Raw genomic sequence first — 21,354 nt, 5'->3', positions numbered from 1 at the left:
TTAACCACCTGGAACACCCAGGCTCCCTGAATGTATGCCATTTTGTAACCTATCATACTGACTATATAGAAAATATATACAGATTCATATATATATACACATATGTATGTTTGCACTGAATATTGGCAAGCACAGAGGAGAGCCATTTAAATTATGCAGTTTGGAGTTTGACACACGTGCACACTCATGCCTACACACAGACCCAAACACGCTGGGTGTGAGACCAGTTACACTGGAGTCCCAGGTTCTGCTTGTCTGGCTTCCAGAATGGCTTCTTGTATCTTCTTCTTCTTTTTTTTTTTTTTTTAAGATTTTATTTATTTATTTGACAGATAGAGATCACAAGTAGGCAGAGAGAGAGAGAGGAGGAAGCAGGCTCCCTGCCAAGCAGAGAGCCCGATGTGGGGCTCGATCCGAGGACCCTGGGAACACAACCTGAGTCGAAGGCAGAGGCTTTAACCCACTGAGCCACCCAGGCGCCCCTGGCTTTTTGTTTCTTATGTTCCTCTCATATTTTTTTCAAGAATATTTAAGTCAAATCCCAGGCATCCTATTATTCCATGCATAAATACACCATCACGTATCTGAGATTGGACACCCAACCGACTGAGCCACCCAGGTGCCCCACCAACATGTATCCTTTACTGATGTCGATTATGTTCAAGTTCAAATTCTTGGGCAAGAAAACAGTGGTGCTGTGTCTATGTCTGTTACAGCACACCAGGGTGAGCGTAAGGCCTTATTGTCCCATTGCAAGGAAATAACATACACATTTAGTTAAGCTGCAATTGTTTTCAGTCATTCATTCACTTACCAAACTGTTATTAATTGCTGGGCATTTGTTTTGGGCATTGTCAGGAGGGAAAAAACTCCAGCCATAAAGTAAAATTGTAGCACTGATGGAAAACAACAAGCCCTTCCAGGTGTTTCCTTTTTTTTTTTTTTGTTTTTAATCCCTTCCCTTTCAACATCATATTATGAAAAATTTCAAACATAGAGAAAACTGGGAAGAATTACCCAGGGGATTTCTAGCATGTTAACATTTGCACATTTTAAGAACTAGATGGTGAGCCACCAGTAGGAGCTTTGAGGCTTAGATAAATGACTTTTCATAATCAGTGTAGTTAGAGGGTAGTTTTAAAAATCCTTACAAGTCTTTTTCCTGCCAGGAAATGGAACGTTGGGAACTTTGAAGTGATGTGTCCAGAGGTCACACACAGCATGTGTTAAAGCAGGGGCATTTGCAGGAAAACTGCAATCCCTGTGCCCACCATGTCCGCTCTCTTGGTGGGAGTGCTGAGGATGGGCTGCAGTGGGGTGGGGTCCCCCAGAGGCGGCCCGCACTGCCAGATGCAGGGCAAAGGTGCTGCCTAGGTGTGGTGCTGGGCCCCCTGGATGCTCCCTTCTCTGTGGCGGGGATTACGGGCATAGGGGACAGCTGGTAGGCCCTGACACAGAGTGGCCCTATGGGGAGGCCCAAGAAGGTCAGGACTACACCATTCCCACAATCAGACACAAAAGCTGAGCCTGACGTTTCATCTACCTGGCTTTTTAACACCCTCGTTCTTTTTTATTTATTTTTTTTTTTTTATTTTTTTTTAAGATTTTATTTATTTATTTGACAGACAGAGATCACAAGTAGGCAGAGAGGCAGGCAAGGAGAGAGAGGAGGAAGCAGGCTGTCCGCAGAGCAGAGAGTCCGATGCGGGGCTCGATCCCAGGACACTGGGATCATGACCTGAGCCGAAGGCAGAGGCTTTAACCCACTGAGCCACCCAGGCGCCCCTATTTTTATTTTTTTAATTTAATTTTTTTTCAGTGTTCCAAGATTCATTGTTCTTGCACCACACCCAGTGCTCCATGCAATACGTGCCCTCCTTAATACCCACCACCAGGCCCTCCTAACCCCCTCCCCACCTCCCCTCCAAAACCCTCAAATGGTTTCTCAGAGTCCACAGTTGCTCTTGGTTCTTCTCCCCCTCCAACTTCCCCCAGCCCACTTTGGCTGTCCTTCACCCAATGTCCTTTGTTATTGCTTATGCTCCACAAGTTAGTGAAACCATGTGATAACTGACTCTCTCTGCTTGACTTATTTCACTCGGCATAATCTCCTCCAGTCCCGTCCATGTTGATACAAATGTTGGGTGTTCATCCTTTCTGATGGAGGCATAATACTCCATTGTATATATGGAGCATATCTTCTTTATCCATTCGTCTGTTGAAGGGCATCTTGGCTCTTTCCACAGTTTGGCGACTGTGGCCATTGCTGCTGTGAGCACTGGAGTAAAAATGGCCCTTCTTTTCCCTACCTCTGTGTCTTTGGGGTAAATACCCAGTAGTGCAATTGCAGGGTCATAAGGTAGCTCTGTTTTTAGTTTCTTAAGGAATCTCCACACTGTTTTCCAGTGTGGCTGCACCAGCTTACATTCCCACCAACACTGTATGAGGGATCCCTTTTCTCCACATCCTCTCCAACACATGTTGTTTACTGTCTTGTCAATTTTGGCCATTCTAACTGGTGTCAGGTGGTATCTCAATGTGGTTTTGATTTGAATCTCCCTGATGGCTAGTGATGATGTACATTTTTTCATGTGTCTGATAGCCATTTGTATGTCTTCTTTGGAGAAGTGTCTGTTCATGTCTTCTGCACATTTTTTAACGTGATTATCTGTTTTTTGGGTGTTGAGTTTGAGGAGTTCTTTATGAATCTTGGAGATCAGCCCTTTGTCTGTAGTGTCCTTTGGGACTATCTTCTCCCATTCCGTGGGTTGCCTCTTTGTTTTGTTGACTGTTTCCTTTGCTATGGCAGACGCTTTTGATCTTGATGAAGTCCCAAAAGTTCATTTTCGCTTTTGTTTCCTTTGCCTTTGGAGACATCTTTTTTATTTTTTATTTATTTGACAGAGAGAGAGAGATCACAAGTAGGCAGAGAGAGAGGAAGGGAAGCAAGCTCCCTGCTGAGCAGAGAGTCCGACACAGGGCTCAATCCCAGGACCCTGGGATCACTACTTGAGCCGAAGGCAGAGGCTTTAACCCACTGAGCCACTCAGGCGCCCCTGGAGATATGTCTTGAAAGAAGTTGCTGTGGCCGATGTCAAAGAGGTTACTGCTTTTGATGGATTCCTGTCTCCCGTTGAGGTTTTTTATCCATTTTGAGTTTATCTTTGTGTATGGTGTAAGAGAATGGTCTAGTTTCATTCTTCCATACATAGCTGCCCAGTTTTCCCAGCACTATTTATTGAAGAGACTGTCTTTTTTCCACTGGATATTTTTTCCTGCTTTGTCGAAGATTAGTTGATCACAGAGTTGTGGGTCCATATCTGGGCTCTCTACTCTGTTCCACTGGTCCAGGTGTCTGTTTTAGTGCCAGTACCATGCTGTCTTGGTGATCACAGCTTTGTACTAAAGCTCGAAATCAGGCAACCTGATGTCCCAGTTTTGTTTTTCTTTTTCAACATTTCCTTACAATCCAAACACCCCTCCTTCTTGAGATTTCTTTTCTCACCTGCATTTTGTGTATTTTGCTCCCATATGTTGCTTCTTGTCCTTGCTCTCTGACTAATTATTCCTGGCCTGCTTAAAAACCCACAGATCCCCTAGAACCTACAGGATGAGACCCAGCTCCTCCCTGGCCCGGGCTGGAGACCCTCCCTTCTCAATCCCACGCGCGGTCCAGTGCACAGCCCCATCTCCTGCCCCCACATGCTCACACTCCAGCCACTCAGAGGATTTTTTTTCCCAAGTAAAAGTCTGCTGCCCCGAGAGTCCCACTAGCATCCTAGGAGTGATTGCCCCGGGCACCTCTCTGCAGCTCTGTGTGCACACGCATGTCAGCAGCAGCACCATTTCCCATGTGCCCTGTTCATCCTGCGTGCGTCTGTAAACCCATGTGTGTGCCATCTGCCCGGACTGCCCTTTCTCCTCCTGTGTGTCCGGGAAACTGTCCCTTGTGCTCAGTAAGCCCGGGGATGAGCTCCCACTTCCGGGCTTCTGTCAGTCTTTGGCGATGCCCTGGCTGTAGCCCCGACATGGCTGCGTGGTAGGGCCTTGTCTGTTCCCCGGCTGGAGGGTGCCTTTGGGGCCGGGGGCAGTGTGGACCCGGCAGGGCCTTGGACGGGACTCGTCCAGTTAGCAAGCAAGCAAGTGCCCGCCACCCTCGGTCCCACATGGGTGCCACGTTCTCCACCCCACAGTGCCGCCCCAGGCCTGGTAGGTTTATCCTTTCCTGGGCCAGGGTCTCAGGGAGGGAGGGTTATGCCCCAGACCAGCCACCCTGCCTGGCTGCGTTACCAGGCCACACGACCACTGGGCCAGTGGTCCGTTTCCAGGGTGGAGGCCCTAGGCCTCGTGCTCTTAGCCTTGTGCTCAGTTATGTTCAGCCTGTTTTTGGTTTTCAACTTCCTGGTTTGTGTTTGTCGTACAGATGCTACATGTAAAACAAGGTCACAATTTTAGAAAGAAGAAACCATGACATCCCATCGGTGAACACGATGGTGTTTCCATTTTCCCGTGGGCGGATGGTATTTGACATGTAGCTTTGTGTTCTGTATTATTACTGTTGTTGTTATTGGCGGTGGTATAGCAGCATTTTGCTTATCTTCTCCTACATGTATTTGTTTTCTCTACTTGTCCGCCTGCTTTTTTTTGTTGTTTTCACATCAGGCCTCAGGGGTCAAGGCCTGTCTGGCTAGGATGGCGGCTCCCTGTCCCTGCATCACCCCGCCCCAGCCCGACTGGCTCTCGCAGCCTTCTGTCGACCTACAGTCATTGCCTGTTGGCCCTGAGATAGGGTCCCTACGATTCTGACGGCACCCTCATTGACCCAGGCCTGTTCCCCCAATCCGGCCTGCTCCTGCTCTGTATACAGACACCTCCTCCGTCCCCACGGGTGATGTGACACGGAGAGTCACCATGTGTGCGGCCCTGGGAGTGTGTCACACACTCGGTGCTTGAGGCCCAGACGGAGGCATCATGTGATTCTCACCGCAGCCCCGCAGAGTTGGGCTCTCGGAGGCTGGGTAGCACGCAGCTCATCCATGGTGGAGGGCCCTGGTCCGGCTCTCGCTTCTGACGTGGTGCCTATATGTGTCGATCGTTGCTGTCTGTCTATCCCCTGTAGGCCGTGCTGGCTCGCCCACCTTCTCTGCTCACACGGGCTGCCTGCCCTCTCATGGGGTCCCCCTCCTGCCCTCCCTCCTGGCCTGTGTGGCTGCACAGAGTCCTTCGCCTTCAGGCATGCAGAGATCATTCTCCCTCACCTGACTGCGTCCTCTCCTGAATCATCATCGTACTCCGTCCATACCACTTGGTCCAAGACGTAATTGTTCTCTGTCCCCATGTTGCCCACGGAGACCGCAGCTCCCTGGTGTGTGTGGACATATGGCCCCCATCATGGGCCTGGCTGCCTGGAGGTGCGATCCTCCCGACCACAGTCATCGTTTCTGATGCCCTGCCCTCCCTTCCCTCCCTTCCCAGGGGACGAGTTGCCCGAGCTGGACAACATGGCTGACAACTGGCTGGGCTCCATCGCCAGAGCCACGATGCAGACCTACTGTGATGTGATCCTGCAGATCCCCGAGCTGACCCCGCACTCCACCAAGCAGCTGGCCACTGACATCGGTGGGTGCCCCTGGAGCAGGCGGCTGGAGGGATGGCTGTGGCCCATTGCATCTGTCGGTGCTCCCCACCCTCCAGCTCTGGGCTTGGCTGCAGAGCTTGTTAAAAATGCAGGCTCTCTGGGCCTCGTCCCCAGAGATTCTGACCTGGAAGTCTGGGTTGAAGCTGGACATCTGTATTTTGAAAAATCCTGGGGGATGCGGTAGGCTGCCCCTGAGGGGGCTTCCGTGAGCTGAGTGACACAGACTTGCCTTCGCTGCCTGGCCTTCTGCTGCTTCTGTATAATCGCCCGAACCGATGCTGATTAGGCTGCCACCATGCGCCAGGCATGCCAGGCACTGAGCCAAAGCCTCGTACCCACATCATAGGCCACCTTCAGGGCCCCCCTGTGAGGTCGGTGCACCGTGGAGGTTCTCCCCGCCCAGTGCTGGTGAGGACATGGAGGCACAGGACAGCTGAATAACAAGACCACATACGATGCCTGTGTGCCTCCCCGGTCAGAGGGCCACATGCCCACCTGCTCCTGCTGGCGCCCGCCCCCCGCAGGCGGGGCCCTGAGGTTGTGGGTGCTACGGGCAGGTGGCAGGGGAGTCTCCCCAGGGTCTTGGTCTCATTCCGTGGACCCGTCTCCTCTTTACCTGGAGCAGCTCTTGGGGTGGTGGGGAGAGGGTTGTAAGAACCTTAAGAGATCAGCTCCCTGGGGACCCAGACAGAGCTGTGACCTGGACAACCACAGGGCCAAACCAGGCTGTTATTTTGCTACAGAAGAAATAGAAGTGAGGCGCTTTTCCTCTGGGTCCTGGGGCCACTAGGGATGGAGCCAGGCCTGGAGCCCAGTGTCCTGACTTCAGTCAGCTCTCCGCAGTCCCATAGAGCAGCCAGCTTTTAACTGTGGCACTGGGCCGTGTTCAGGGAGGAAGGATGAGGCGATCCCGGGGCCTGGAGGTGGCGCCTGTTAGTACAGGCAGGCGCACTGAGGACAGAACCAGTCGGGATGAGCGGGATGCTGGCATTGCCTGTAGATCCAGGAGTCCCTGTTCTTTCTCCCTCTGTGTTCAGCTCCCCCTGAAGCTCCGGTCCCTGCTCAGCACTGACCAAGCAGCCATTCCGTGTGAGCCGCAGCACTTAGAGCCTCAGCCGCTCCCTGGGCTTACTGAGCTTCCGCAGCGGGGAGCGTGGCCAGGGCCCGGGAAGCGGCCCGGCGGTTCCCCCATGAAGAGCAGGGAGGTTGTGGCCACCTTAAAGACAAATGAAACATCACAACAAAACCCAAAAGCCCTGTGCTGGCCGAACAGAAAATGTCACGGAAGACCGTGAGCTGTCGCTTTGTCGCTCCCAGCTCCCGGATGAGCGGAGCTCAGTTTTACGGATAAACTCATGCAGGTGACAGGTGCCTGGGACGCCGCTCGGCCTGAGTCGGACGTGAGTCAGCCAGCCCGCCAGGGCAGAGCAGGCACCTCCTGTGGGCCGTGGCTGGGGCCGGCTGTGGACCGAAGGGCAGCAGGGGCTTGTGTGGGGGGGGGGGGGGTTGCTGTCTGCTGCCCTTGAGGACAGGATGACGGCGGAGCCAGGGGATGCCACAGAGCGCTCCCCTCAGGTCTGGCCCTGACCTGCCCTGGAAGAAGGAAGTCAGGGCAGCACTCAGTTGTCACCTGTGACACATCGGGTGCTCCCGTGGCCTTTGGCCCATTTCATCCTCTTGACAGTGCAGCATCGATAGATGGATGCGGGGACTCAGAGACGAGGGGTTCACTGAGCTCACCCCAACCTTGGAAACCAGTTCTCACCTGCCAGTGTCTCCCAAGCTTGCCTGGTTAGAGTCGTGGGGCATCTCTTAGAAGGACAGTGTCCCTGAAACTTCTCTTGGAGATTCTCACCGATGTGGTCTGGGGCGGGCTCGGGAATCGGTCTCTAGCTAGGACCCCAAGGGGTGAAACGGGAAGTGTGGGAACGTGCAGTGCACCAGGCCCCCACCTCAGACACCGTCCTTGTCTTCATGGGGAGCTTGTGCTGGGAAGTCTTAGTCGCTGCACATATAAACCCGTGTGTCCCCAGACTCCTTGGGGTCTCCATGTGGTCAGTGGGGTAACCCAGGAGTCCCAGTGTAGCACTGTGGGGGGTGAGCTCGTCCAGCTGCAGAGCTGAGTGTGCAGTGGGTGGTGGGGAAGGGCCAGTCCTATATGCAATTAGAATTCCTAGATTTGGGCCAAACTGACAGGTTTTTCTTTTTCTTCTTTCTTTTTTTTTAAAATTTTGTTTATTAATTAATTTATTTGTTTGAGAGAGAAAGTGCATGGGAGCAGGGAAGAGGGGCAGAGGGAGAGGGAGAGAGAAAATCCCAGGCAGACTGTGTGTCGAGAGTGGAGCCTGACACAGGGCTCGATCCCAGGACCTGAGCTGGAATCAGGAATCGGACGCTCAACCAGTTGGGCCACCCGGGTGCTCCTAAGCTGACAGTAGGTTTAATCCTCTTGGAAAACCCCTCAGAGTAAAGGCCTGGCTGCTCGGGGCAGAGTGGACACCTGGCATTTTGGGGGTTCAGGGTGGACGTCTGTCTCTGTCCCACTTGGTGCTCAGTCTGTTGAGCTGTGTCTGTCTGCTTCCCATCCCTACAGACTACCTGATCAACGTGATGGATGCCCTGGGCCTGCAGCCGTCCCGTACCCTTCAGAATATTGTGACCCTCCTGAAGACCAAACCCGAGGATTACAGGCAGGTCAGCAAAGGCCTGCCCCGTCGCCTGGCCGCCACAGTGGCTACCATGCGGAACGTGGACTACTGACTGCCCCCCAACCCCCCAGCCTGGTCAAGAAGAGGCCCAGGGCTGGGGTTCCAGGGTTACAACAGCTCTCCAGAATGGATTTGTTCAAACCTTCTGCCTGGGATTGGGCAGGATTCATTTCAAAAAGACTTGTTTCATTTGTATAATCAAAAGGGGAGGTTGTAATTAGAGGCATATTATTTATTACAGCAGGATTTTCAGTTGATTTTCTGAATGATCCGATCTGAAGATTGATAAATATCGTGAAATGAAAGAAGACTGTTTTCTTTCCTTTGCTTAGTGAATATTTGGGTGCCTTCCATGTGCCGTGTTCCAGGCCCTGGGACACAGGCCAGAAAAGAGGGGGAGAATCACCAGAGAAACCAGCAAAGAAGAGGATGTCGGATGATGGCATCAGGGTGGAGGGCAGCCCCCAGACCCACAGATCAGAGCCGTGCCTGGCAGTGAGGGACCAGCACAGACCAGGCCCTGGAGCACATCCAAGTTCAGCGGCACGGAAGTAGGAAATTAGGTTAGAGGGGAGCTGGGGGCCAGGTCACAGACCAGCCTGTTGGCCGTGATGAGGACTCGAGCTTTTAGTTTGTCCCATTCGAAAACTCACGGGATGATGGGGACTCTCAGGTTTTTTGCCAGTAGCTTCTCTGTTAAGACAAACAGAATAAGGTAATTTGAGTGACTCAAGCAAATAACATTTGAGCTTTCTCAAGAGCAGGAAGTCCTATGGCCCCAGCTTTGTGCACTAACTCAGTGGCTGGAGGAGTCAGGACCAGGACCAGCACTTCCCTGTGATCTTGACCTTTTCTGCGTGTGCCGGCTGCTTCCTCCGGCAGGGTGACTCTCGCAGCTGCAGGCATCACACGGCATTCCGGGGGGAGGGAGGGACGATGGCAGAAGGGGCACTGTCCCTTCAACCTGGAGGCAAAGGCCTCCCGAGGGGCCCCCGTGGCTTTCTCCTCCTTCTCTCTGGTGGGTTCTTGGTCACCAGGCATCCTCCCAGCAGCAAGCAAGGCTGGGAGCGCGGGCAACAGGACCACCTCTAGCTGGGGTTCTCTTGGGCAGGATGGTCACAGGGCATTCAGTGGCATCCCTGGCCTCTGTCCACCAGATGCCGGTGGCACTCTCCAGCTGGGACAGCCAGAAAGGTCTCCGGACCTTGCCCAAGGGCCAGACTCCCCTCCAGCATGGAAATCCTGACGTGGACCAGGCAGGACTTACTGCCTAGGCTGGGCGCCCTGGTGTCGTGAGCAGGCCCGGTTTCCGTTAACAGTTTCTGTTAAAACAAGAGAAGGGGGCACCACTGTGTCTGTTGGGGTCCTTTATTGGAATTGATGTGCCATGTGTTCCTGCTGCTGCATAGGCTTGTTTCTCTCTGGGATGCCTCTCAGCAGCCCTGGGGATTATCCCTATCTTACACACACAGGCATTAAGGTGTGGGCGGGTTGGGGTTTGCCTGGTGCCCGTGGTGACCGCGCTCCTGACCATGGGATGCAAGGCGAGCACATGACACCTAATCCTGGCCAGGACGTCAGCTTGTGCTGGCCCTCTGAAGTGGTACCAGTGTGCCCACAGCCTCTCGGGAACTGGCCCTCACAGGCTGCCGGGGCTGGTATCATGCTGTTCCTATCATCTAGGGGTTCCCCCACGTTCTGTCCCCACATCCTTGGAACCAGTTTTACTGGCCCTGAAAGAACCCGCACCAAGAACAATATTATGTTTTCTCATGTGGTGGATCATGGGCTGTCCCTGGCAGAGATCGAGCCTGGCTCCTGCCTTGAAGAAGTGAGAGCTGGAAACCTGGAAGGCAGAATGTACTGTGCAAAGTGGAAAACTCTTTGGGGTGAACTTTGTACCAGTGTCCAGGAGAGCTGTTTGATTCTTGGCTTCACCACCTCCCGACTGTGTGACCTTAGGGAAGTCGCTTCCCCTCTCTGAAAGATGGGAGCCACAGTGTACCTAATCAGGGTTATTTGAAGAACTGGTGAGGTACAGCAGGGGTAAGGCATGTAACAAGTGCCCCCTTCGCACTCCTGCTTCACACAGTCTCTGAACAGAATCTCTCACAGCTCAGGATGAATGTGTGTCCCGGGCTGATCCAGTGACCTCCATTCTTGGGGCTTTTGCTGGGACACTGTGAAGGAGGAGCTTTCTTCCCACCATATAGTTGCTGAGCTGAGGGAACGGAGCCTGGAACTGTGGGGGGAGGAGCAGCACATGGAGGGAACCTATTTGAGAGGGACATCAACGTGGAAGAAAAAAAAGCCCGGAGCTGGGGAAAGCGCCAGATCTAGGTGAACCCCAGGAACAGCCATACTTGAAATCCTTGGACTTTTATTACAAGAACTAACGGACTTCCTTTTTTTGCTTAAGTCAGCTCGAATTAGTGTGACCCAAGAGCTGGCAAAAGGAGCTCGATACTAATCATTGCTCTGCCCGCCCCACAGCTGCAGATGAGATGGAAAATGTGAAAGCTCTGGACTCCTCTAAGGGTATTCTTGTGACCGCTGGCAGCAAGGGGATGAGGCTGGAGTTTCCCCTCCGTCACTTAGTGGGAGAGTGGTCTGGGGCACCTGACTTCACCTGAGTCTCAATGTGCTTACCCTTAAGATGGGATGATAATGCTTCTCAGTCATTCTGAGAATTAATTGAAAAAAGACTTACAAAGTACTTGGCCTAGTGCTTGGCATGTGGTAAGTGTTTGATACAGTGTAGCCGTTGTTTGATAACAACAAATAATCGTACTGTGATGACAACTGTCACTAATAATAAAAGTAGAAGTCATGGGAGTTAGCGTGGCAGCCACCAAGAACTGGACTCCAGGCTGCAGACCCGCCTGGCCCCGACCTGGGAAACCCTCTTCCCCCAGGCCCTCCCTACACAATGCTTCCCAGCGCTGTCTTTGGCTGGAGTGGCACCAAGTCTGGGGCACCGCCTTCCTCCACAGGTGCCACTGTGGGCACTTAATGGGAGGTTGGCTTGTTTGCCTTCCCAGCCAAGGACCCAGGTGTTCTCCAGCAGCAGGGCCGGGCCCTCAGAGGTCCAGGCTCGACAGCCAACGCTGCTTCGTGACCGGGGCTGGCAGGTGGTCCGCTCTCTGCACCTGCCAGGCCCCATGCTCCTTTGGTAACAGCTCTCTGGTCTCTCTTTGGAGAGCCATCAGGGTTTCCATGCTTAGCAATTAAAAATACAGGACACGCAGTTAAATCTGAGTTTCAGAAAAACAACAAATGATTTTATTAGTATAATATGTCCCAAATATCTTTTTTTAATTTTTAAAACATTTTTATTCATTTAGAGAGCGAGCACACATACAGGGGCAGAGGAGGAAGCAGAGAGAATCTGAAGCAGACTCCACACTGAGGCAGAGCCCCATACAGGATTCGATCTCACAACCCTGAGATCATGACCTGAGCCGAAATCGAAAGTCAGTCACTTAACCTGCTGGGCCACCTAGGTGCCCTGTCCCAAATACTACTTGAATATACTCACACTAAAAAAAAAAAAAAATCACTTCATAGTCTATCTGAAATTCCTATTTAACTTGGGGGCCTGTATTTTATCCGGCAATCTTTGGCGTGGTGTCCCCGACTACCTGATTCGGCTGGGGGCCCCCTGGCCTCAGGTATGGGCAGGGTCTGGCCTATCCAAGCAGCCGGTCACACTGATTGGCTCAGAGGTAAGCATGTGACCCAATCAGTGACCAATGAGAGTCAGCCTAGGAACTTGCAGAGACAACTGGGAAGAAGATCCTTACCCGGTGAGTTTGGACTCGCTGGCGCACATTCAGCGTGAGGGGAGCCTGCCCAGGAGAGCTGGGACCAAGAGACACCGTTTGAGGTCCTTGAGATTCTCTCACTTAAGCCAGCTTGAGTCTCATTCTCTTTCTCTCTGTCCTTGCCACCCAGAGAAGCGTGGTGGATGGCACTGAGTAAGTCACAAGTAGACTGTGGGGACAACGCCGAAATCACCTGCTTTGGAGCCTTACCGCGGCCAGGCCCTTGCTTTCCAGCCAGTATGGAGGCTACTTTTATTTTCTAGAACAAAACACGGGCCACCTGGCAGCACGTCCCCCCCATCCCCCACCCTGCCCCTGGGCCTGATGCTCTTCCTGCTCTCCACAGTTGCTGACCTCACTAAACCCATTCGCAGAGGTCAGCCAAGGCCAGGACGGAAAAGACTGTGGGGACAGACAGCACAGCCTGCCTGGCTGTTTGTCTCGGGAGCAGACGGTGCACTGGGAAGAAACTAGCCTGCCTGCAGGGGACAGTGTCCCAGGGTCTCTCGAGCCAGGCTGGGGATGTCCCAGCCAAGGATCAGGTCAGGTTGGGGGTGTGGGCAGGAACCAAATGAGTACACATTTCCCACATCTGTACCCGCAGCATGACCCTACAGAGCCCTCAGCCTGGGACCGGCCAGGAGCTGCTGGTCTCTCTGTAGAAAGACACAGACTCTGGCCTTGGATATCCACTGTCCTGGCCCTTTGGAGAGAGCACCCCAAAGTGAAGCTCGGGGCCATGATCTCGGCTTCTCGGGTCTGAGTTCTGGTTTCCCCGGGTCTAGATGGCATCACCCTCACTGTCGGACTCAATGATGTCCAGCGGCTGCAGACGGAGGGAGTCATAGTTGGGAGGTGGGGTGCCCGGTATGGGCACGGTCTGCTCATCAGGGTAGGTCCCGGGGTCGGGGCCAGGCCTGGCCACATCAGGCTGGAAGCCAAAGTTGGTGTGAGCCTCCACCAGCTCAGCCACGGTGGGCGGCGGGCCAGCATAGCGAGCCTGGGCACGTCTCTGCCGCAGGTTCTTGGCGAAGGCCACCAGCTTGATGATGGTAATCCACACAAAGTCGATGAGGATCTCTCCGAATTCGATGAGGCACAGCACCGAGCCCCCCATCCAGAAGCCAAACTGGCCACCCAGGTTTGACAGCAGCCAAACGATCTGTGGGGAGCAGGGGGTGGACGGCCTGGTGAGGGTAGGGGTCGGGCCACAGGTTCCTGCCTTGAACCCCGCCTCCCGGCTTCCTGGGAGGTAGGCCATTGGCCAGGAAGGGGGGACAGGGTGACTGTCTCAACCCACGGAAACCATTTGGGACTCCAGGACTCTCCCAGTTCCCCTGTAGGGCTCGGGACCCTCCCCCAACCTCAGGGTGCAGGGTAGAGGGGCAGCGGGGCAGGGCTGAAGTGTCAGGAGCCCCCAGACTCACATTATTGGCTGCCGACTCCTCAATGGTGCGATAGTTGAATTCTTGGAAGTAGATGTTGAGCTTGACCACTCCCTTCCTGTAGGAGCAGCAGGAAGGGCTGGTGTCCCCTCCCCAGGACACACACACACACACATGCATGCACGCACACACAGGAAAGACGGCCAAGGGGCTGTCCCAGTCCTCTACCTTGAGCTTTTCACATGTCCACTCCCAGGATGGGTGAGGTCCAAGCAAGGGCCCAAAGTGTGGCCCTTCCTGGCCACTCGGGGCCCTGGGGCCACGAAGGGCATCTCTGCACAGCATCCCCTCTGGGGGCCCCAAGGACTGGCTCTGAGCTCCCCTCTCCCACCCGCAGGGGGGCCCAGCCCATACACACTAGGCTCTGCATGGAGTCCTAAGCCTTGCTCCTTCATCAAGGGACCTGGGGCCCAGACCGTTGGCTGCGTGGGCTTCCCTTTGGCACCCAGTAGTCCTCAGGAAAGCTCCGCTCTCTCACACCTCCAGTCTTCTCCCTGAACACCTTTGCCTCTCCTTATTTGTCTGAACAGTTCCTGTTCCTCTTTGGAGAGTTAGCTCAAGGGCCCCCTCCCTCTCCAACCCTCCCTTATCTCTAAGGCACATAGCTTCTTCCCTGCTGTGCTCCCAAAGGAAAGGTCTGATACAGACTTTCGCCCCCATCAGCCCTGTGGGCGTATTTCTGTCCTCTACACTGGAGCTTCCCAAGAGTATGGACCTGTGTCTTCTGTGCTCAATTCGTGTGTGTGTCTGACGGATAAAAAGAGAATGGGTGGAGGATAGATGGATGGATGGATGAGTGGATAGATGGCTGGGAGGAAAATCAGAAGGATGAAGAATGGATAGACAGATGGATAAATGGGTGGGCAGAGGAGCAAATGGGTAGATGGACAGGTGGAAAGATGGATGAATAATGGAGGGTTGAATGGATGGATGGATGGGTGGGTGGGTGAACAGGTGACATTTGGAGGAAAAGGCTCTCCTTGGGGAAGTGGCAGACCCTGAATTCCATTCACTGGCTTCTCTCCCCTTCCCAGGGCCGCCTCCTCCAGGCCTCCTCCTGGACCTGACCAGTGTGAGAAGGTGTCTGAGTAGCTGTCCTGGATCCAAACCCCTCCCTTGAGGCTCTGGTTCCTCCCATTTTCTGCATTCCCCAGCCCCACCCCAGACTCCAGGCTCACCGGCTCAAGGTGATGTTGGTGCTTTGGTCCCGCTCCTGAGACAGGACGTGGAAAATCCAATCCTGGAATCCAAGAAGGCAGCTGAAAAAATGGCACCTGCAGCACCGCCTCCCAGTCATGGGCCCTGCCCCCGGTCAGGGACAGACATGAGCCCTGAAGCTTCCAGAAGCCCCCTGGGACGGTGCTGGCACAGAGAGGAGAAAGGTAATAGCGCACACTGGCTGCTGCTGCGGGGAGAAGGCACTCTGGGCTCCAGACACCTCCCCCAGAGGCCCAGCCATGGCGCTGGCTCTAACCCACCTCCGGCCCTCGCGTGTGCTGTTCCTCTGCCCGCGTCCTCCTGCCCAGCCCGCCCAGGCCAGCTCTGCTCAAGCTGCAGCTTTCACTCAAATGTCACCTTTGCTGGGAGGTCTTCCCTGACCACTCCGTCTAAAGCGGTCTCCCCTGGTTACTCTCTGCTCCCCCTGTCCACTTCCTACCATCATCATACTTGGAAATGATCTAATTTTTCTGTATATTGTCCATCTCTGCCACTAAAATGTAAGCTCCCTAAGTGCGAAGGGCTGTGCCTCTCTCCTTCACTGTGTGTCCCCAGCACAGCGCCTTGGGAGACATAGGTGGAGGGACAAACAGCCTGCAGACCTGTGCCCAGACCTGTCCCCCAGCCCAAAGGTGGGCGGCCGGGAGCCGGGCCACTCCACTGCCTCACCTCAGAGGCCTGGGAAGGCCAGTCGGCCATGGAGATGGTCATCTTATACTGGGTGTCACTGGAAGAGAGAAGGCAGTCCTGTGGCTGTCGCTGTCCCTGCCAGCACTGCCCCCCGCCCCGGCACCCCAGTCCCCGTGCCCCCCACCCTCACCCCGCCCCCCGTTTCCATGCCCCCCACTCCGGCTCCCCAGTCCCCGTGCCCCCCAGCCCTGCCCCCTGAGTCTCCGTGCTCCTCACCCTGGCTTCCCAGTCCCTGCACCCCCGACCCCTGCCCCCCATTCTCCGTGCCCCCCACTCACTTGCAAGACTCCTTGCACATGTTGATGCAGGTCTCCCTCTGGGCCACACTCATGCGCAGGCGTGAGTAACAATAGGCTGAAAAGGACGGGGAGGAGGGGGGCGGGGGGGCAGGGAGAGTTAGAGGCAGGGCTTTCTAGATGTTTTCATCTCCTTCTTTGGGCCTCCAGCTGCCCCCTGCCTTCCTGGCCATGGCCACCCAAGGCCAGTGGTTCAGTGGGAGGGGGTGTTTTCTCTGTCCAAGCTCTCCTGCCATGGAGGGTCATCCCCTCCCATCCCGCACCCCCTGCCCTCCCCATGTCCAGCCATTTTGCCCCAGCCTGGCCTGGGGGAGCCTCGACCCAAACATCCCAGACTCAGCTCAGCAGGATGACAGCAGCTTTCCCTCTGTCATCTGCAGGAGATGGGGTCATGCATGAAATGATGGGGGATGGGAAGGGAGAGTTTTCCCCCTCGGCTGCATAGTTCATTGGTTTTATGAGGTGGTGGCACTCTCTCTGCTTCCAAAAACATCCACCATGTTTGGACTCCGGGGCTCCTCCTTCTGTGGCTTCAAACTCTTGCAGGCCACCTCGGTCTCCCCACCCATGTGTGTGTGAGCTCACACACATGGACGCACATACTGGGGCTCATACGTGTGGCGCTGTGGTTGCATGCACGCACACACACGTGGGCGCGCAAACCAGCGTGCGCAGCTGCAGACACTGGAAGCAATCACACCCATGCGTGAACACACGTGCAGACTCGGTCCCGAGTGCTCCCGTGCATACATACAAATGCCCTCTCCCGTGCATGCGCGCGCACACACACGTGCCCTCGCCAGCCACTGCACGCCAAGCTCACGCACACGCGTGTGCAGACGTTTACGTGGCACACATACACAGGAGGGAGGGGAGCCTGGGCGGGGGCGCTGCAGACCGTGGAGGTGCAGGCCTGGCCACCAACCCCCCGCCTGGCCCTGCTGAGGACGTGGAGCTCTGCCCCCCGCTCTGCGGTCAGAGCCCCAACTGGCCGGGGCACCAGAGCCCAGGACTCCGCGCTCACCCCAGTCTGGGAACTCCCGGTTGTTGCAGTATCTCTCCCCGCGGGGCAGCGGGTACAGGTAGTGGGCACAGCTGCAGTTCTGGATCATGTGCTCTTGGAAGCAGGAGCGAATACAGGCCTGCAGTAGGAGGGCGGGAGAACACAGCCGTGACTGCGACGCCCTGTCCCAGCCCCAGAGGGTAGGGGCCCAGGGCAGGTCATGCCGAGGCCAGGGGAGCCGGGGAGCCAGGGGAGAGGTCCCTCTGGCCAAGGAGCTACACCTCCTGACCCCTTGCAGCCTGGGCGTGGCTGTGCTGCTCGGTCCCTGGTCCCCAAGGAGAGACTCGGGCCAGACCCAGCTCTCTGAGGATGGCCCCGCCACCTTGCAGAGCTGGAGCCCCACACAGGACATGGTGACGGGTGGCTTGGGCCAAATGCCACAGCCAACTTTCGGTAGTTCTTAACAACCAGGCTGCCAGCCTTGATGGAGCAGAGTGTCCCCTCGTGGGGACAGGGGAGGAAGAGTGGATTTGGTGCCCTGGGATTGCGTGGGATGACTCTCCACTCATGCTGGGGTCTCAGGTCACCCTGACCTGCTTCCAGCGCACTTGGAGGCCAATTGCAGTCACTCATGGGTGGAGCGGGGTGACGGTTGTCCCTGTGGGCTAAGGTCAGGGGGACCTGGCACCACATGGGGAATGGAAGCGGCTGGTACTTCTGTGTCTCCTCTTGTCCAGCTTCCCGAGTCCTGGGCGTGGAGGAACCCTTGCTCCAACCCTTGCTATCCCCTGCTCTGGGCTCTGCCCCGCCAGGCACGGAGCCGGCCCCTTCCGTCCCAGCTTCTCCCACTCCCCAAGCTGCTCCTTCCCAACCTAGCACGCCCTGTCCTGTTCTCCCTGACAGGGCCGTGGCCTCCCTGTGGGCATAGCCGGGAGGAGAAGAGCGGGAGCGAGGGGGCCAGCGGGGTCGGACAAGGAGCTCTGATCTGGGGCCAGGGTCTCGCATTCTTCCAGACCTCACCGTCTCACCTGGAAAGGAGGAATCCTCTCCAGGCCCCACAACAGAGGCTGGGGGGTTGGGAGGATGCAAGCAGAGTACCCGGACAGGGCCTTGGTCTTTGCCAAGGTCTCTGACCAGAGGGGCGGCTGCATGGGACAAAGCAAGAGTGGAGGTTTTTCTGGAACGGGGTCTCTAAGGCTGGGCCTGATGGATGTCTCCGTGGCCCCCCTCTCCATGCTCCCCACTACCCTATGCTGCCTATCTATGCCTTTATTAACTCAGAAGTTTCCCCCAAGTTCCCCATGGTAGGCAGAAGCGCCTCCAGATAGAAGGCGGCCAAACCAGCCGGGTCAGGGTGTGGGGCGCACAGGTCAGCTGGACAGGGTGGGTGGGAGGGCAGGGTGGTGTGCGATTTTCAGAGCTGGGGCAAAAGGGAAGCCCACACCATGCTCAGAGCTCGCAAGCACAGAGGCAGGCCCTGGAGTTCCCTTCGTCATGCTTCAGTTTCCTTATCAGCAAAGGCCGCCCAGGCTGTGGGAGAAGGGTCAGCCAGGGTCACGTTCGTCACCTGTGCGGAGGTTTTAGATGGTCCTCTCCACCGGGGCTGGGTCTTGGGACAGGCCCCCCCAGGCTGCCCCTGAAGGTCAGGGCGAGAGGGAAGCCCCAGCTACAGCAAGGGAGATCGAGGCCGGATACGAAGAGGGACTTCTCAGGAAAGGTGATGAGACCTTGGTACTGGGGCCTGTACACCCCGATCTCCTCATTCCTATAATATCCTCTACATCTTAGCGTCGCCGTGAGGACTGAATGAATCACTGAATGTAAAGGGCCCCAGCGGTGCCTGCCCTGCACAGGATGCGCCGGGTCCTCTCGGGATATTAGGACTTGTAGCAAGTAAGTGGTATGAATAATAAACGCTGTTACTGCCCTGTGGGGTGTAGACGGGACCAAAGGCTAATGTAATACATGCGAGCCCTCAGCACAGCGTCTCTCCCACACAAGCGTTTTTCTTGGGAGACCCCAGAGTGAGATCCCTGTGTTCTGGGCATCCCCAAGGGCACAGTTGCCTGGTGGGCACGAGCAGTGATGAGCACCCAGGGACAGGCCCGGCTTAGTCCCAAAGGCCACAAAACCCACCAAACTACCCTGTGGTCACCCACAAAAATCCAGTACAGCCAGTCCTGCCAGGACCAGCTCCCCCCAAGCACTGAGGCCTTGGGCCTGGTTGACGCGGACTGCCAGGGTTCCCAGGTCCCGAGGCCCACACTGTCTTCCCACCTGGATCGAGTAGGTGGTGTTGTAGTCGCTGTAGAGGTTTCGCACGGGAACGTCGGAGCCATTCATGGTGCACTGGCTGTAGGGCTCCCCCATGCGCTCCAGCTTGTCCTGTGTCCAGAGAGGTTGCTCCTGGAGGCCCCGCCCCCCCCGGAAGCCCCCTTTGTACCTCCCTCCCAGCAAGCACGGGGGGGCAGTGGGGATGCCACAGGCCCGGTCGGTGCCAGAGCGTGCTCACCCTCCCCCACAGCATGGTGGCCTCCGGCCAGCAGACAAGGCAGGAACGGCCCACAAGGAGGCTCCCCCCCAGCCCCGCTCAGGCTGCCCTCGGGCCGCGGCCATACCACCAGCACCCCGATGGATGTCTCTGTCCCTGACATGGCGTAGATGCCCTCGTCTTTGATGAAGGGGTAGGACTTCTGCTCGTGGAGCAGCAGCCGGGCACCGGCCGTGGACGTGAGGAAGGGCACATAGTCCTCTTGGCCTATATCCAGGATCAGCTTCAGGCCTGTGGGAAGGTGAGGCCGAGGGCTGCCTGAATTCGCTCCCCATCACCCACCTGCCCAGGCCTTCTCCCCACCCTGCCAAGGAGACCTCCAGGGCCCACCTAGGAAGCTGGTTCTGCCTTTCGAAAATTGAGACTTCCTGCCTTTCCCAAGGCCCCCCTTCTAGCTCAAGCCACCCTGGCTCCCCCCAGCTCCACAATCTCTTTTCCATGTGGCAGGGGTGCAGGACTGCCCTGCCCCACCTCAAATCGCATCATTCTTCTCATTCAACCCCTGTTGGCTTCCAAGCTCCTTCCCGCTGCTGGGCCTTGGCTAATGCTGTTCCCTCAAGAATGCTGTTCCCTTACTCTGGAATTATGTCCCCGCCTTCACCCTTCCCCTAGAACCTCCTGCTCTTCCTTCGGATCTCAGCCCAAGTGTCGCTTCCTCCAGATGCCTTCCCTGACTACCAAGACTAGGTCTCCTATCTTTGGAAATTTCCTCCCAAGTACGTCCCTCACTTATATGACTCTTATTGTCTGTCTTCCTTCCCTACTGGATGGCTCCCTCCTTGAGGGCAGAGACTAGGCCCCACATCTTATGTACCAGAGGGCTCTGCTGAGTGGCTAGGACAACAGGTTAGCATTCACAGAGCACTTGCTACGTGCTGAGTGCTGGGCCAAATGCTATTCTGTACACGATCTTACTGGTGCTCCCAGGAGCAAAGGCATTACAATCCCCATGTTACAGGTGAGCAAACTGAGGCACAGAGAAGGGAAAGAATGTGTTCAGGGTCACCCAGGGAAGAAGGGGCAGTGTTGGGCTTCTAACACAGACAGCTGAGCTCCTTGGTCCGAATCATCTGTCCCTGTGAAGCGAGTTGACCGGCACCTCTGTGACACACGGTGATCTCGGGGCCACGGGGGCTGGGTGAGGGGCGGTCAGCATCCCCTCTGGGCCCCTCTTGACCAACAGCCCTGACACTTAGAATGACAGCCTGCCTCCCAGAGGCTCGGGAGGTCAGAAGCTGATGGGGTAGGGGAGGAAGGATTGCCGAAGCCCTCCTGAGGCCACCATGACTCTTTCCCCAGAAACGGGCCCACACAGTGGCCTCTATCATCAACCCCTTCTGGCTTCTGTTTACTCCTTCACCCCCTCTCTGTCTCGCTCAAGAACCGTGTCACAGTGAGACTCAGTAAGAGTACGGGCTCTGCCATGGGCCAGCTGTGTGTGCTTGGGCAAGTTCTTTAAGCCTTCGAAGACTATTCAGCATATACAGAGCATGTAGGGTTCACCAGCCTCTGTGCTAAGTGGGCAATGGTATTACGTCCCAATGACTCTGTGAGGTGTACTTGTTAGGCTCTCCTGGGCTACCATGTACTGTCTTTGAATGGGGAAACCAGGGCTTCCGGAAGTTCAGTCTTGAGCTCAGGCTCACGGGGGGGGGGGGGGGGGGGGGGATGGGAGGGGCGGTGGGGGTCAGTGGTGGGGCTGGGGTTTCACCTGGGCCCAGGAGCTTGGGCTCTGATCCCTGAGCTGTACTGCTTCTGAATCCTTGCCTTGCTCAGCAGCAAAATGGGAGCACTGGTCCCTAGCCCAGGCACTTATGGGAGTTCTGGGAGAGTGACAGGAGATTTTTGTTCTACCATTCATGGGCCCTGCTCCTGGGCTCCCAAGGGAAACTATAGTTTAACAGTCACCAAGGTCAAAATGACTCCACCAAAACCTCGGAGGCTCTATTTCCGCCCCGGGCAGCACACATTGTACATCTCC

General features: G+C 55.8%; 2 protein-coding genes across 6 annotated transcripts in view; one reads left to right on the top strand and one right to left on the bottom strand.

The window, feature by feature from the left end:
• COG7 (component of oligomeric golgi complex 7) overlaps nt 1-8,654 on the top strand; it is an 82,340-nt gene extending 73,686 nt beyond the window's left edge. For 2 of the 3 annotated variants that reach the window (XM_045993524.1, XM_045993523.1), the window contains exons 16-17: nt 5,476-5,619; nt 8,232-8,654. In XM_045993524.1, the coding sequence (XP_045849480.1) occupies nt 5,476-5,619; nt 8,232-8,398 (311 nt within the window). In that variant the 3' untranslated portion in view covers nt 8,399-8,654. Of the gene's footprint in view, nt 1-5,475; nt 5,620-6,675; nt 7,039-8,231 lie in introns of all 3 variants that reach the window. The other variant, XR_006816696.1, reaches the window with a different exon arrangement.
• Nucleotides 8,655-11,622: 2,968 nt separating this feature from the next.
• Nucleotides 11,623-21,354, bottom strand: part of SCNN1B (sodium channel epithelial 1 subunit beta) — a 58,098-nt gene continuing 48,366 nt past the window's right edge. For all 3 annotated transcript variants that reach the window (XM_045992415.1, XM_045992413.1, XM_045992414.1), the window contains 8 exons: nt 19,441-19,604; nt 19,100-19,207; nt 16,844-16,961; nt 15,802-15,877; nt 15,503-15,560; nt 14,794-14,855; nt 13,598-13,673; nt 11,623-13,332 (listed from right to left, as the gene is read on the bottom strand). In XM_045992415.1, coding sequence (XP_045848371.1) covers nt 12,952-13,332; nt 13,598-13,673; nt 14,794-14,855; nt 15,503-15,560; nt 15,802-15,877; nt 16,844-16,961; nt 19,100-19,207; nt 19,441-19,604 — 1,043 coding nt within the window. In that variant the 3' untranslated portion in view covers nt 11,623-12,951. The remainder of the gene's footprint in view (nt 13,333-13,597; nt 13,674-14,793; nt 14,856-15,502; nt 15,561-15,801; nt 15,878-16,843; nt 16,962-19,099; nt 19,208-19,440; nt 19,605-21,354) is intronic.

This window comes from Meles meles, chromosome 21, assembly GCF_922984935.1.
Source record: "Meles meles chromosome 21, mMelMel3.1 paternal haplotype, whole genome shotgun sequence".
NCBI lineage: Eukaryota > Metazoa > Chordata > Mammalia > Carnivora > Mustelidae > Meles > Meles meles.
This window is presented reverse-complemented; position numbering and strand designations above follow the sequence as displayed.